The 14,533-nt window shown below is 46.7% G+C and overlaps 1 protein-coding gene across 1 annotated transcript in view; it reads left to right on the forward strand.

The window, feature by feature from the left end:
* GATB (glutamyl-tRNA(Gln) amidotransferase, subunit B) overlaps positions 1–14,533 on the forward strand; it is a 101,944-nt gene that overhangs the window by 35,805 nt on the left and 51,606 nt on the right. Inside the window, exons 3-5 of the mRNA XM_010840749.1 lie at positions 9,169–9,282; positions 11,589–11,787; positions 12,408–12,530. Of these exons, the coding sequence (XP_010839051.1) occupies positions 9,169–9,282; positions 11,589–11,787; positions 12,408–12,530 (436 nt within the window). The remainder of the gene's footprint in view (positions 1–9,168; positions 9,283–11,588; positions 11,788–12,407; positions 12,531–14,533) is intronic.

Consider the following 14,533-nt stretch of genomic DNA (forward strand, 5'->3'; position numbering starts at 1 on the left):
CCCCCAAAATAAAGTCTGACACTGTTTCCACTGTTTCCCCATCTATTTCCCATGAAGTGATGGGACCGGATGCCATTATCTTTGTTTTCTGAATGTTGAGCTTTAAGCCAACTTTTTCACTCTCCACTTTCACTTTCATCAAGAGGTTTTAGTTCCTCTTCACTTTCTGCCGTAAGGGTGGTGTCATCTGCATATCTGAGGTTATTGATAGAAAAAAGCTCAAATTTATGGCCAGAGTCAGAGCAGGCATTATTAATTGGCCCGGTGTGGGGATCCCATCCAGTAATATCACAGTGACCTGAATATGACTAATTTTTTTTTTTAAGTAAATTTTCTCAGGGCCAACCAGTTAGAGTCTTTTAGTAGAGAAATTTACCAAGGTAACCCAGAACTAGACACAGGTAATAGGCCACAAACCCAACAATTGAATTGATTTCTAAAACTAGCATAGAATCAGGCCTATGATAGAAAAGCATTTGATTTATATGCAAAGGTCTAAGAAGTCAAGAAAACATAAATGATTATACGAATTAGGTCCAGCATCTTGGGCAAGCTGTCTACCTCTGATGTCGTCGTCTTCTCATCCTGGTTTAGTGTAGTTTTTCCTGCTTGAGCATCATTTTAAGGTGAGATCAGGTCAGCTGTCTTCTCTATAGACCAATCCAGTGTAGGGGCCTTTGTAAGTGGAGTTAATCTAAGAGTTAATTTCCCTTCAGTTTCATTGTGCACGAGCTAGTTAAGAGTACCTGATTAAAAAAGTCCTTCCATCCAGGTTGGAGACAGTCCCTTAAATTACGTCTTTTTCCAGTCCTGGTCGCAGGTCATGAGGCATCTGATCTTCATCCAAAGATAGATTACTGAGAGAAGCTTCAGAAACAAACTTAGGGTGTTCTTTAAGAATTCAATTAAATTTTGCATTAATGTCACATAACAGCAAAGAACTAAGAGATGAGTCTTACTAGATGCAGATCTCCATTAACAAACTGGGATTTAACATGTTTTGAAATATCTTTTCCTCCCTAAAGTTACCCTCATTTTTATAAAATATAACCAAATTAAGGCTAGTTTGTTTGCAAATAGGTCTGTTCTCACTAATTTTGGTCTGATGATTTATATAACCATAACTGATTATAGACTTTTCATTTTGCTGAAACATTTAGAGTCTCAGACTGCACTTTTAAAATAAAACAGAGCTGGGAAACTCACACCAAAGGCTTATCACAGATTTTGCCTAACAAATCTAGGTGAATTCTTCCTTTTTTGAGGTTTCAAAAATTTCTTGAGATTTTTGTACTTGTGAGATAACCTAACTCATTTGATAAACTTACTGGAAACCTAAGAATTTCCAATTTTTGGAGGAGTCAGATAGAAAATATAATTGTTTTGTTTATAATGTTTAATTTTACTAAAGTATTGTCATAATTAGTTTGAGAGGAAGGTTTTCCCTACTCCCTGAAAACCCGTAATATTTCAGATAGAAACCATAAAAGTTATAAGCATATTCGCTGGTTCATTCAGTCCTTCTGTTAACTTTTGTGAAGTCATCAGGTTTTCCATTAGAATACCAGGACATATCAGAATGTTAAGAACTCCATATAACTTCTAGGATATCTGTATTAGTAATTTTACCATACATTATAACATGAGAAAATTTATTACTCATTTGATAATCTTTTTCATGTAATTTAACCAACCAAATAAACACAGTTTAATATCTCTCTTTGGGATGTTTCAGGGGCCCTCTGAAGCACCCCAAAGTTAGCTAGAGGTCAAAAGAACTTCAAAGGATTCTATTTAGGAAGTTTTCTCGAAAAGATCAATTAGAAGGGTTTAGAACATTTGGTCAGATTTAGTCAGTGTTGGTGGGTGTATCATTTAGCTTGTTGATATGTCACAATAGGCCTAAATACCAAGGCTCAAGGTCTAGTGAAAGTCAGCGCCGCCATCTTGGACCTAGTTGACTCTAACCAGTTTTCTTACGACTGGGTCATTTCTAACAAAATCCATTTATCTAACTAATTGTAATCCAATTTTAGAAAATCCTGATCATGCATAACTCTTTTTAGTATTTTTTCATACCTTTTCTTTTTTTTTTTTTTAACTGAAAACACTTCCTACTTTTCTTTAGCAACCAAGAACTAACTTTTATATTAGCATTTTATAGATTGGTGAGTATAAATACCAGTGATAATTTCCAAAACCCTTGCTTTCTTAGAACATTTTAGGATGGCACCAAACATTGTTCATTTATAGTCCCAAATCTCTTTAGTTTCTCTGTAAAAGGAAATTAGTGTTTAGTAGTAAATATTTCAAAATCTTATTTTATTTGGAAATGACCTAACTATTCAGTAGACTTCCAACACTTAGCACACTTGGCACAACCCGTAGAAATTTAAGTTACACCAATCTGGAGAGACTATTTTAGACAGATATTTCTAAAGAATAATTATTCTTAATAGAGTTTATGTAAAAGCTCATATCTCATTTACATTTTTTAGAAGTTTCTTCACTTGAGGTAATTTCCTTATTGACAATCTTGTAACAGATATAATATTTAGCTTATATTAAACCTAGGTACAATGAAAATATTCTACTTAATGTTAATTACTCTGAGACATGTCTGTATTAGGTCAACAAATGAACATTATATCAGGTATTTAATACTGAATATTTCCCAGTTCACATGAATCTGGAATTTATTGTTTAATTAATTAATTTATTTATTTATTTTATTTTTTTTATTGTTTAATTTAGAATTATTTGATTTGTAAGTGCTTACCTTTTTTTAAGCCAAATAAATAGAGCTCATTTACAAATTAACCTCAAAAATATTACCCAGAGACAAAGACATACCAAGACATATTTAGACAGACACAGTGCAAGATCTAGCTTCATTTTCTAAGTTTAGTCATGAATTAGATATTACAATATAAAATTTACTAGTTTATAAAAAACAGTTGAAATAAATAAAACAATAAAAATTTTAAAGTCTTTTCCATCAGTCTCAGGAGTTAGAGATGGTCTAGATAAGTGTTCCTGAGAGCCCTGGTCTCAAGGCACAGGGAAAGAAAATCAAGTTCTAACAAAATGGCGGCAGGTCTAAACCAAATGGTGGCCAAAAAGCAAAATGGCCCGTCAAAAATCGCAACACAGAACACAGAGTTAAAACACACACATATAAACCTGGCAGTCCTCATCAGACACTCCTTAAATACAAGAATACAGTCTCTCAGAAAACCTCCTATAGAGACACAGAACTTCAGATCCAAGTACTAACATCAAAGATTTCAGGAGGAAAGGAAGCCAGGTTGAAAGAAGGGGGAGGAGGCGGGAGAAGGGGGCAAAGGGGGCGGCCTTACAGACGTCTCCTGCCACCTACAGACACCCAGGCGTTATGGGACTTTACCCTGGGCCTCTAGAGAAGGGAAGACTGGAACTCGGCCCTACCAGAAATCAGACCAGACCAGAACCAGAATTCGAGTTCTCTGCCAAGAGGAGGTAATCAGCCTCCAATCCTCAGCTCAGGCTGAGGCCCTTCGACCAGAGAGGCCCTTCGACCAGATTCCTGCATCCAGGACCGGGGGACTAGAAAAACGGGGAAGGATAGGAAGGGTTAAGGAGAGGAAAGAGAGAGGGAAGGGGAGAGAGGTCAATAAAGTCTCCTGTTCCTAACCAGTTGGGGCACTCTAGCCAGTTGTCCACATCAGGAGGAGACCAGGGACGAAACGGTCCCAGTTGCGGCCTCTGGGTCTGGTCCATTTGTAGGCAAGCTGGCCCCTGAGTACCCTGAGTGGTCAGGATGTCAGTCTCAGCGAAGAAGAGTCCCACCAGAGTCACCATTTGTTGCAGGAAGGTGGACCCCTTCCAGGGCCCGAAACTGGGCTCTTGTCTAACACTTGAAAATGAATTGTCCGAGGAGACACATGTGCTGACAAAGCAAGAGATTTTAATGGGAAAGGGCACCGGGGTGGAGAGCAGTAGGGTAAGGGAACCCAGGAAAACTGCTTTGTCGTGTGGCTCACAGTCTCAGGTTTTATGGTGATGGGATTAGTTTCCCGGTGGTCTTTGGCCGATCATTCTAATTCAGAGTCTTTCCTGGTGGCCCACGCATCACTCAGCCAAGATGGATGCTGGCGAGGGGGATTCTGGGAAGTGGACAGACACGCGGTGTCTCCTTTCCACCTTTCCTAGACTCTTCCTGTTGGTGGTGGCTTATTAGTTCCGCGTTCCTTATCAGGATCTCCTGTCATAAAACAACTCATGCCAGTGGTTACTACGGTGCCTGGCCAGGGTGGGCAGTTTCAGTCAGTGTGCTTCCTCTAACACTTACAGGTCAGGAAATGTCTGGTTAGGCAAAGTAAGTCTTAAGACTGGAAGCCTGCTTCTCACATTGGGGTCGCAGCCTGTCCTTGGAAGTCTCATGATGCTTCTGCGCCTTCTGTGCTGGATGTGTTTTAGATTGCACCAAGTTATGGTTGCAGCTCTGCTTATTTTGCAAACAAGTGGAACAAGTGATAATCCCTTTAAAAGCCATTCACTGTCTCCTCAGCCTGTATCCTTTTCCTGGCTGTGACATGCCCGGCCTCTCTCTTCTGGACATGACATATATTGACTGTCTCATCTCCTCCGTCCACCGCTCATAGGTTTCTTAACTGCCAATTAAAGAATCAGCTTTTTACTTATGTGATAAATCGTTTCATGGGTACTTGTGTCTAAAGGTTTTGAAAGTCCAGTGATAACGTATGCTGCTTGAGAAAAACTCTAGGTCCACTCCCTCTCCGGCCGCCACATGCCAGAGCCACTGTGTAAAACACATGTGTACGGAGTGTTTTACAAAATTCCGAGAATACAGTGCTCACCTTTTTAGAGTTAGACATCTGAAAACAAGCCTGTGCACGTAGAAAAACTGGCAGGAAGAAAATTGCTAGAAACAGTATCTGCCTCTCTGGAAGGGTTTGGTTTGAGCTGCTGCTAGAGTATTATGGCTCAGTGTTAGCGGGCTTGAGTGCCAACACTCATGCGCCTCCTTCTTTGAAGATTTACGGTAAGAGTGTAGTTGAGAGTCTGGGCTCTGGGATCTGATGTCCTGCTACTTAGTCACCTGCGGCGAGTTACCTAACCTCTGTGCGTTCCTTCCTTATCTGTAAGATGACGACCACGGTGGTACCTGCCCTAGGACTGCCGAGGGGATTGCCTGGCACGTGCGTGTGGTGTGCCCAGCCCACCTCCTGACATAAAGAGCGTGCAGCCAGCACTTGGCCATCGATGGTTCCCGAAGCCAGAGTGGGCTGTGCTCAGGCTCCATGGAGAGAGCTGTGCTTTGTGAGTGCCAAGAAGCATTGGTTTCCTTCCATAGGGAAGCTGCTGTGGTTACCCATGAGCCCTTCTGTAGTCTACTTTATGTGAATTGCAAAGAAAATTCTGGAACTTGCATCTTCAGGACACGTTTGTCTTTGGAGTTTTTTCGTTCCTCTTTGATCTTGTCACATGTGATTGGTCGTCGTTTCAGGGCACTTCCAGAAATACGTCTGAAGGCCAGTGGGTGGAGGTTAACAGCCTAGAGGAGACAGAGGCATCGCGGCCTCTCTGAGACCCGCCCTGGATGCCCATCCCCTCCCTCTTCACTGGAGCTCAGCGCACGTTCCTGACCACCACCGCCTTTCGTTCTCTGTGGGGCTCAGCGCACGTTCCTGACCACCACTGCCTTTCGTTCTCTGTGGGGCTCAGCGCACGTTCCTGACCAGCACCGCCTTTCGTTCTCTGTGGGGCTCCGGGTGCAGGGGGAACAGGCAGTGCCCATTCTCATGGAACCTAGTTCAGGGGCAGTACATGCACACACATCTGACCCACCGTGATGCAAGCACAAACGGACGCTTGTGGAAGGTCAGCAAGGCACATGGGAAGAAGAGTAAGGAAAGTTGCCCAGACTTGGTGACATCTCCGTAGATTGTAAATAAGAATAGGGCGGTCAGCAGTCAGCATTGTTTGTATAGGAGAACTGGACCGGGGAGCCAGGGGCGGGTTGTGTGTGTGTGAGAGAGATAGGAGATGGAATTGAAGATGGAGGCCAGCGCTAGACCATGGAGCAGAGGACAAGTGTATGTGTGTGTATGTGTGTGTTAGGAGATGAAATTGAAGATGGAGGCCAGCGCTAGACCATAGCAGAGCCTGGCCTTTCCCGTGTGTGTGTGTGTGTGTGTGTGTGTTAGGAGATGAAATTGAAGATGGAGGCCAGTGCTAGACCGTGGCAGAGCCTGGCCTTTCCCGTGTGTGTGTGTGTGTGTGTGTGTGTGTGTGTTAGGAGATGGAATTGAAGATTCAGGTCAGAGCTAGACCGTGGCAGAGGCTGGCCTTTACCGTGTAGACATGGCGGTCGCCAAGTGATTTTAGGCCCCAGGACGCTGTAGGATTTGAGCCTTTATCAGGACTGTGCTCATGGGGATGACGCACTTGCAGAGGGTGGAGGCCATGCTGGCAGGCTCACGTCCCCAGCACACGTTCCTTGAGGCCAGCGGCAGCGTCCTGTGTCACTCGGCACCCCTCAAGCCTAGAACTGTCTGTATAGACACTGAAGGCACTGTGTGAGATAAAGACAGCCCCAGCTGAAGTTTCCAATTCTGCATCCTCTCCTCAGAACATGCTGACCTGGACCTCCATCTGTCACAAGCAGCTTGACTAGGATTGTAATAAATTCTTTTTTCTTGGCATTCTTTTAACTGGCTCTCTCTGTTTACTAGCCCCCCTGTGCACCTGTAGTGTGGTGATGATGGATGCTTATAATCCTGACCCTGAAGTGCTCCAGGCCTTCTAAATCATCAAGAAAAGATTAAAGTATATTCAATACTGCTGTAATGTTTATGTGTTTTACCGCATTCTTATCCTTTGGAAATGGATGATGTTTTATCAAGTGCCCAGGTACTCGTGCGCACACGGGGAGAGTGAGTCTGTGATCACCCGTGGCTCTCCACTCCCCCACAGCACCAGGCACGGGGTGTTTATTAGCAGCACACGCTCAGAAAGAAGCAAGCAAAACAGACCTGGGTGCTCTCCAGGCCTAGAAAGAGGGAGCAGGTTGGTCCCAAAGGGGCAGACTGGGCAGAGACGAGAGAGAAAGCGGTGGTTAGAGAAGAGTGGGGTGGAAAAGCAAGAACTGACAGGCGGCCAGTCCAGCAGTCTCCAGGCACACCACGCTGCTGCCCAGCCCCAGAGGGGCGAGCCTCGTGGCAGGACCCCAGTTTCAGGTTCTCGTGCGCCTTGGCCCAGATCAGATCTGCAGGCTTGAATTTGGCAGGATTCTCCACCAGCTCTATTTGTATTGTGGTAACAACTGTTCAGTAAAACGCCAAACATTAGCAAGTAAAAACATCGATAATTAGAGCATCCTGTGTCTCCCCACCCCAGCGCCCCCAGCACACACACATCTTTTCATGAAAACCATTATTACTGCAGAGCTGACAATATTACTTGGCCCAAAATGAAGAGCTCTGAATAGAAGCTGTGAGACAACTCCATTTTGTAACCTGGCTTCCAAAACCAGGCCTGGGAGGATGTTTTTAGGAGGGAGGTTTGCTGTTGGCTTTTTCTTTGGCGGGGGCTGAGGGGGGCTGTATGTTGCAGCAAGTAGAGATACCTCTCACATTTTCTTACACAGGTTTGCATTTAGACTCTGTCTGATCAACAAGTCCCACCCGTGTCTGGGTGCCTGGTCCCCGCACCATGGGGATTCTGACTGTCACCCTCTGGGCTCAGGCACGTGCGGACTCGAACTGGCTTTATCATTTTCCTGGGCGAGTCTCTTGGTCTTTCTGGGTCTTTATTCTTTTTCTGATATGTTGAAATAGTACAAATTCCTTCTTTACAGAGTTGCTGTGAGGTGGAAATAAAATGGTGATTGTGAAAAACCTTAGCCGGAAAGCCCTACACAGATAAAAACATACTAAATGCACTAAAGAACCTCATAAATATTCTAATGAAAAACAGAAACATATTGCAGAGCAAGCGCAGTCCTCAAAACTTCCCCTGAAGCAGAGTGGGGAAAAGGGACTGTTTATTGAATTCCTGCCCTAGAGGGGCTGTGATTGTAGCCAGCCGTGACTGCCCACTCTGCATGCATCTCTCTCTCTCCCTGAGATGGGGAACTGTGGCTTCCAGGCCTGCAGCTGTACAGACACACAGCGCAAGAGGGGTGAGGGCCTGTCTGACTCCACATCTCAATACATTTTTTCCTTATCTCTAGTTGTCCACCTTATTCCGGCCACTTACCACCCAGATTTCCGAAAGCTGTTTGCTTCCTTTGGAGCTGGAAAATTTGCTAGCCCTTTCTTGGTCTTATGCTCCTGAAAGCTGGACAGGGTGGGATCCAAAAGGAACTCGGAAGCCCCGGAGGCAGCAGGTGAAGGGGAAGTGTGCCCAGGCCCGCCTTCTGGGGGCTCAGCTGGGCCTGGACCCAAAGCAGGAGGCAGGCGCACGGCACTTCCCAGCCCTGGGGGAGATGGCTGCAGCCCTGTCGGTTCCAGAAGCACATTCTCTCTCTGTCTCAGTGTTTCCCAGCCTCACCGAGGTGGTTTGGAGGGCTGCTTCTCCAATCCTCCTCCAGGAGTCAGTGCCTATGTGTGTTCTGAGCGGCTTCTTGTTCTGCTAGCAGTGGGATGAGACTAAGGTGTTCCTTGTAGTTATCTCTCTCCTGAGCTTTGCTGGGACCCTCCGTGTTAACTTCGATGTCGTGTCAGGGGAAAGGACTCCAGACGAGGCAGTTATTAAGTGCCCACCACCACCACGACTTTTGAATCAACTTTGCCCAATTTGGGCTTCGCTGGTGGCTCAGATGGTAAAGAATCCACCTGCAGTGAGGGAGACCTGGGTTCAGTCCCTGGGTTGGGAAGATCCCCTGGAAAAGGGAACAGCTACCCGCTGCAGTATTCTTGCCTAGAGAATCACATGGACAGAGGAGCCTGGCGGGCTACAGTCCATAGGGTCACAGAGAGTCCGACACGACTGAGAGACTTTCACTCACTTCCCCAATTCCAGATACACTGAGTTGGCTTGTGAGCTGAGCTGCCCATAGGAAGAACCAGAGCTCATACCTGTTGAAGGGTGAGATCGCAGGTCCAGGGAGGATGTCCACAGGGAAGCATAATTGCTCAGACGGTAAGTGTCCTGTCCCTGCAGGTCCTCAACAGGCGGTGCGTGGAAGCAGCCGTGATGACCGGCCTAGCCCTGGACTGTCACATCAACAGGAAGTCCTTGTTTGACCGGAAGCACTACTTCTATGCAGACCTCCCTGTGAGTACGCTCTGTCTGTCCATCCCTGTACCCAGAGCCAGGACTTTGCTGTGGGGGGTGCTGCATGCGTCCTCAGCCAGAGCTCAGTCCAGCCCTGCGGGAGGCCCTGCCTGGCTGATGAAGCCAGTTCCCCGCAACGTAGACCAGATCGGACACGGGGTCCTGATTGCCAGCTCCAACCAGGAGCCTTGTGCTCTGGGGGCTCGCTCGTAATTGACCACAGAGGGGAGGCAGCCTGCGTTCTCAGGCTCAGCCCAGCTGTGGGGTTTGGTGCTAATTGCCGTTTAGGATGGAAGCCACCTCCGTGCAGTGGTCAATGCATCCTGTGGCTCGGAGGACAGGGAGAGCACCCCTCTGTCAAGTTGGGATTCCCAGTAATAGGACCATCTCCTCTGCAGACATGCCTGCTATCCCCAAGGGCCGCTTAAGTGGACAGTAGTAAGTGGAGACATGAACCAGAAGCCTGGATGGATGACAGTAATTGGCAAAGCAGTAAACCCGATATTAACCTGCCTTCTCCTTAAAATTAGAAAGTTTTTTTTCTTTATGAGAAAAGCCAGTGTGAACTGGAGCCAATTTTTCATAGTATTGAACTGAACCAAAACTGTAATGGTGAGTGGGTTTCCCAAATGATGTTTGATTTGCTCTGAGCCTCTGATGGCGAGTGTGGCCCCGCTTGAGGTTCAGGCCGTCAGCAGTGCTGATTCTGTTTCATGTTATTCTCCCGGAACTGAAGGCGGGGGTGAGCTGCTTTCAGCAGGTGCACGCAGGAGTGGAATTAAATAAAAAGTGCAACGGGAACCTGAATTCTCTAGTTGCTGCTATTTTTCCCCTCTGACTGCCAGCTTTTTAGCAAGTTCCACTGCCTGGTAGGGAAGAAATAATTAAACTGCATTTATTCATCTTTTAAGAGCGATAACGAGTTTGGTTAAGGTGGGAGATGTAGCAGTAAGCAACTGAAAAATGAGATGCTTTATTTTTTCTGGCTTTCTGATCTTTCTGGCCCAGGTAGCTCACATAATCTGGAGTTAGTGTTGCCAAATATTACACGGGACATGCTTATACTAAAAAAGTGTTCGTTTTTATCTACACAGTTGATTCATATTATCACAGTTTCACAGAGCATCTGTATTTTAGTTGGCAACCATTCCCAGAGTTTAATTTTTACAGATTAAGACTTGCTGTCTTAGCATAGAAAACAAGGTGGCCTAATGCAGTGGTTCTCAAAGTGTGTTCCCCAGGCCACTAGCATCAGCGTCTCCTAGGAACGTGTCAGAAATACAGATTCTCAGGCACCACCCCAGACCTGCAGAGTTAGAAACACTTCAGGTGGGGTCAGAAGATCTGTGTTTTGACCGCCCTGCCAGGTGATTCTGATATAGCTTAAGCTTGAACAGGGCCGGCCAGGAAGCCAGGAACATAGACTGTGGAGCCAGGTCACCCGAGTTCACATCCTAACGTTGATGCTTACTGGCTCTGTGGCTTTGGCCGTGGGTCCTTAGTCTCTCCATGCCCTGTGCTTTGTTCCTGGGGCTCTGCTGAGAACTAAACGGTGTGAAGCGCCGAGAACAGTGTCTGGGGACGCTGCGTCAGTGTCATCCTCTGTTCTTCGCCGAGTCTCACCTGCCCTCTCTTTAGTGTGCGTGCATCTGAAAGGAGTCCTTCCCGCCCACTCAGAAGGTGGTGAGGGAGCGCTGGCAACATCCATCAGTGTTTTAGTGCTCCATGCTTCCTATTAGTGGAGCGTGAGTGTCACTGCATTTTCTGGCTCGAGGAACAAGGGAAATTTTTTCAGGGAGGGCATCTGACATGATCGGTTAGCTCAGAGAGCAGAAACAAAACCAGGCTCACGGCGCTGGCAGCTGCTGTCGGCTGCGCTGAGACGCGATGGCAGGGTGCTTAGCCAGCACTCCCAGTAAGAGGGTCTGTCAGGAGCCCAGTAAGCAGATGCAGGGCTGAGCTAATGAACTAAGTGGAAACAGCACGCTCTTTTCTCAGAGGCTGCAGACAGAGAGATGACTGTTAGTCCCCAGAATGGTACTCCGCAGGGAAGAGTGAGGATCTGTGTGCTTTACGGCTTCATTATTGGGGGCGTGGGGACGGGGGACTCAGAGAAGTCAGGAGAGGCCAGGCTAGATTATGGCCGCAGCGCATAGACTATAATCTTTCGGCTCGTTTTCCTTTTTTTGTTGTTGTCGTATTGTGTTTTTAAGTAAGCTTGTAGTTTTAGGACATTAAAAGGAGTGATCAACTGGTTCCCAGCTTTGACTTACAGACTAGTGACTCTGGCCCCCATTTGCCTACAGGCGGGCTACCAGATTACCCAGCAGAGGCTGCCGATCGCTGTGAACGGGAGCTTGGCATACAGCGTCTATGTGGGGAGGAAGCCAAGTCAGATGGTCACCAGGACCGTGAGGGTGAAGCAGATCCAGCTGGAGCAGGACAGTGGCAAAAGCCTGCACGACGGCCTGCGGTCCCAGACGCTCATTGACCTGAACAGGGCAGGTAGGCTTGGGGATGCTCGTCTTCTTTCCTGCCGCCGCCCATCCCCTCCAGGGTTTTCCCAATCCAGGTGAGGAAACAGGCCCCAGAGGTTGACAGATGGGTCAGGATATCAACATTGGTGTTGGCGGAGCTGATTAGCAAGCCAGGTGGGGACTGTGCTTTCTGTGGACTGCCTTCTAACCCACGACTAAACTGAAATCCACTTCACCACCTAGTCAGGGACCAAGCAGCTTGGTGTTGGAAGCAGACATTAAAAGAACCAAAGTTAAAAATTCAGAAGTGAGGGTAAAGAGAAGTGAGTCGGAGCCCATCAATGATGTGTGCACACTCAGTCGCTCAGTGTCCCACTCTGCAGCCCCACGGACTGTGGCCCGCCAGGCTCCTCTGTCCATGGAGTTCTCTAGGCAAGAATCCTGGAGTGGGTAGCCACACCCTCCTCCAGGGGATTTTCCTGACCCAGGGATCAAACCGTACGTCTCCTGCATTGCAGGCAGATCCTGTACCACTGAGCCACTCGGGAAGCCTGTCAGTGGCGCAGGGTTTTCCTAAAACTCTAGGCTGATGTGCCTGGGGACCAAAACTAGAGAGGTCCGGTCAGGCTGACTCTGTCTCTCTGGTAGGGATCGGCCTTCTGGAACTGGTCCTGGAGCCGGACATGTCCTGTGGAGAAGAGGCGGCCACAGCTGTCAGGGAGCTGCAGCTGATTCTTCAGGCCTTGGGGACCAGCCAGGCGAACATGGCAGGTAAAAGCCGCAGAAGAAGCTCGCTCCTCTCCCCCTTCTTCCCGTCTGCTTCTGCGCTCTCTCCTCACTGGAGTGTATCCTCTACATTTGCTACAGTGGGATTGTATGTATCCTTTCTCAGCCTTTTCTCCCTCAGGGTGTTTTCTCCCCCTTAGAATTCCCATGGATTCTTTTCTGAGCCCCTGACCAAAAATAAACGCACAAACAGCAGCCCTACAGAGGCAACTGAGCCCAAGTGTGAGATGAGAAGTTGAGGGACCAGAGGCGGCGTCCTGCTTCTTGCATCAGGATGCTGTGAGAATTAATAAAACGATGTGTTTGAACAGCTGCATCAGCCTCAGAGAGAAGACAGCGTATTTATGCAGAGTAGCCCTTGTGAGTTCTGTGTGGACAGCGCTTCGTTGCCAGTTGATGCTTTTCCTTTGGGTCTTTTTCTTTTCTGCCTTTTATACGAAGTTTTCATCCAGGTGAAACTGAAGCCAGATTGTATCAACTGCAAACCAAGACTGTGATTTCACAAAACTTTAACTGTGAGATAAAGTTAAATGCATTTATAATTTAAACTATATTTCTTAGATATACACAATAGAAATGTAATAGGGAGCTAAACAGAAGAAACTGTGCAAATTTGGGATCAAGGAAACTATACATTTTAAGTGTTTGCCGATTGGATATAAAGGTCACAAGTTTCAGTCCGTTTCTTTATTGCCCCTCCTGTCACTGCTCTGCCCATCCTTATATCCCCATGCTCGTCTCTTCTGTGGTTTCCCCCTATTTCCTGTTCCCAGGGTCTTTTAAAAAACTGCCACTCACAGAGCACTCCCTGACAGTGTAGAGAAAGGGAGCAAGTTCTTCGTCTGCAATGGGTTAATCCACTGCTCTGTACATTGGTGTGTTAGTCTAGAGATTTTTCAGAGAAACAGAATAAATATGTGTATGTGTGTGTGAGAGAGAGAGATATAAAGAGATTAACTATAAGGAATTAGCTCATGTGATTGTGGAGGCTGAGATGTCATAAGATTTACAGTCAGCAAGCAGCAGGAAAGCCAATAGTATTATAGTTCCAGCTTGAGACTGAAGGCCTGAGAATCAGGACAACCAAGGGTGTACGTTCCAATCGGAGCCAGAGTCCAAGGCAAGACTGCTATCCCAGCTCCAAGGCAGTCATGCAGAGACAGCAGATTTCCCCTGATGCTGAAAACTCAGCCTCTGCACCAGTGCTAAATCAAATCTCAGAGAAAGAGTTTTGGGTGAAATAGAAAAGAATAGCTTGATTTTTTTTTTTGCCAGGCAAACAGGTGAAACTGTGTGATTCAGACTGGGACTTGTGCCCACAACCTGGCTGTAACCCTGACTGCAACTTGAACCGATGCAGCCAGGGACTGAAAATCTGGCGAAAACCCACAGTGTTCCAACTAAGATCACACACCTTGTTTTAGGACTTAATGAAAGTTACCTGTTTTTAGTCACTCAATCGTGTCTGACTCTTTGTGACCCCATGGATTGCAGCCTGCCAGGCTCCTCTGTCAACAGGGATTCTCCAGGCAAGAATACTGAAGCGGGTTGCCATGCCCTCCTCCAGGGGATCTTCCCAGCCCAGGGTTTGAACCCAGGTCTCCCACATTGCAGGCGGATTCTTTACCATCTGAGCCACCAGGAAAGCCCAATAAAGATTAAGGTTTAGGTTCTTGATATCTCATTGCAGAAAGAATTCCATGAGAGATAAATTGATAGGTGAGAAGTGGATTTATTTAGAGAGAAACACATTCCACAGACAGGCTGTAGACCATTCATGAGGTGAAAGGGGCCTTGAAATATGGTATAGTTAGCTTTTATGAGCTGGGTAGTTTCACAGGCTAATGATTGGGAGGATTATTCCAACTGTTTGGGGAAGGGATGGAGATTTCCAGGAATTGGGGCACCGCTCACTTTTTGGTCTTTGATGATCAGCCTTGGAACTGTCATGGAACCTGTGGATATATAATTTAGCTTGCTGATGTGCT

Source organism: Bison bison, unplaced genomic scaffold (genome assembly GCF_000754665.1).
Source record: "Bison bison bison isolate TAMUID 2011002044 unplaced genomic scaffold, Bison_UMD1.0 scf7180017864146, whole genome shotgun sequence".
Lineage (NCBI taxonomy): Eukaryota > Metazoa > Chordata > Mammalia > Artiodactyla > Bovidae > Bison > Bison bison.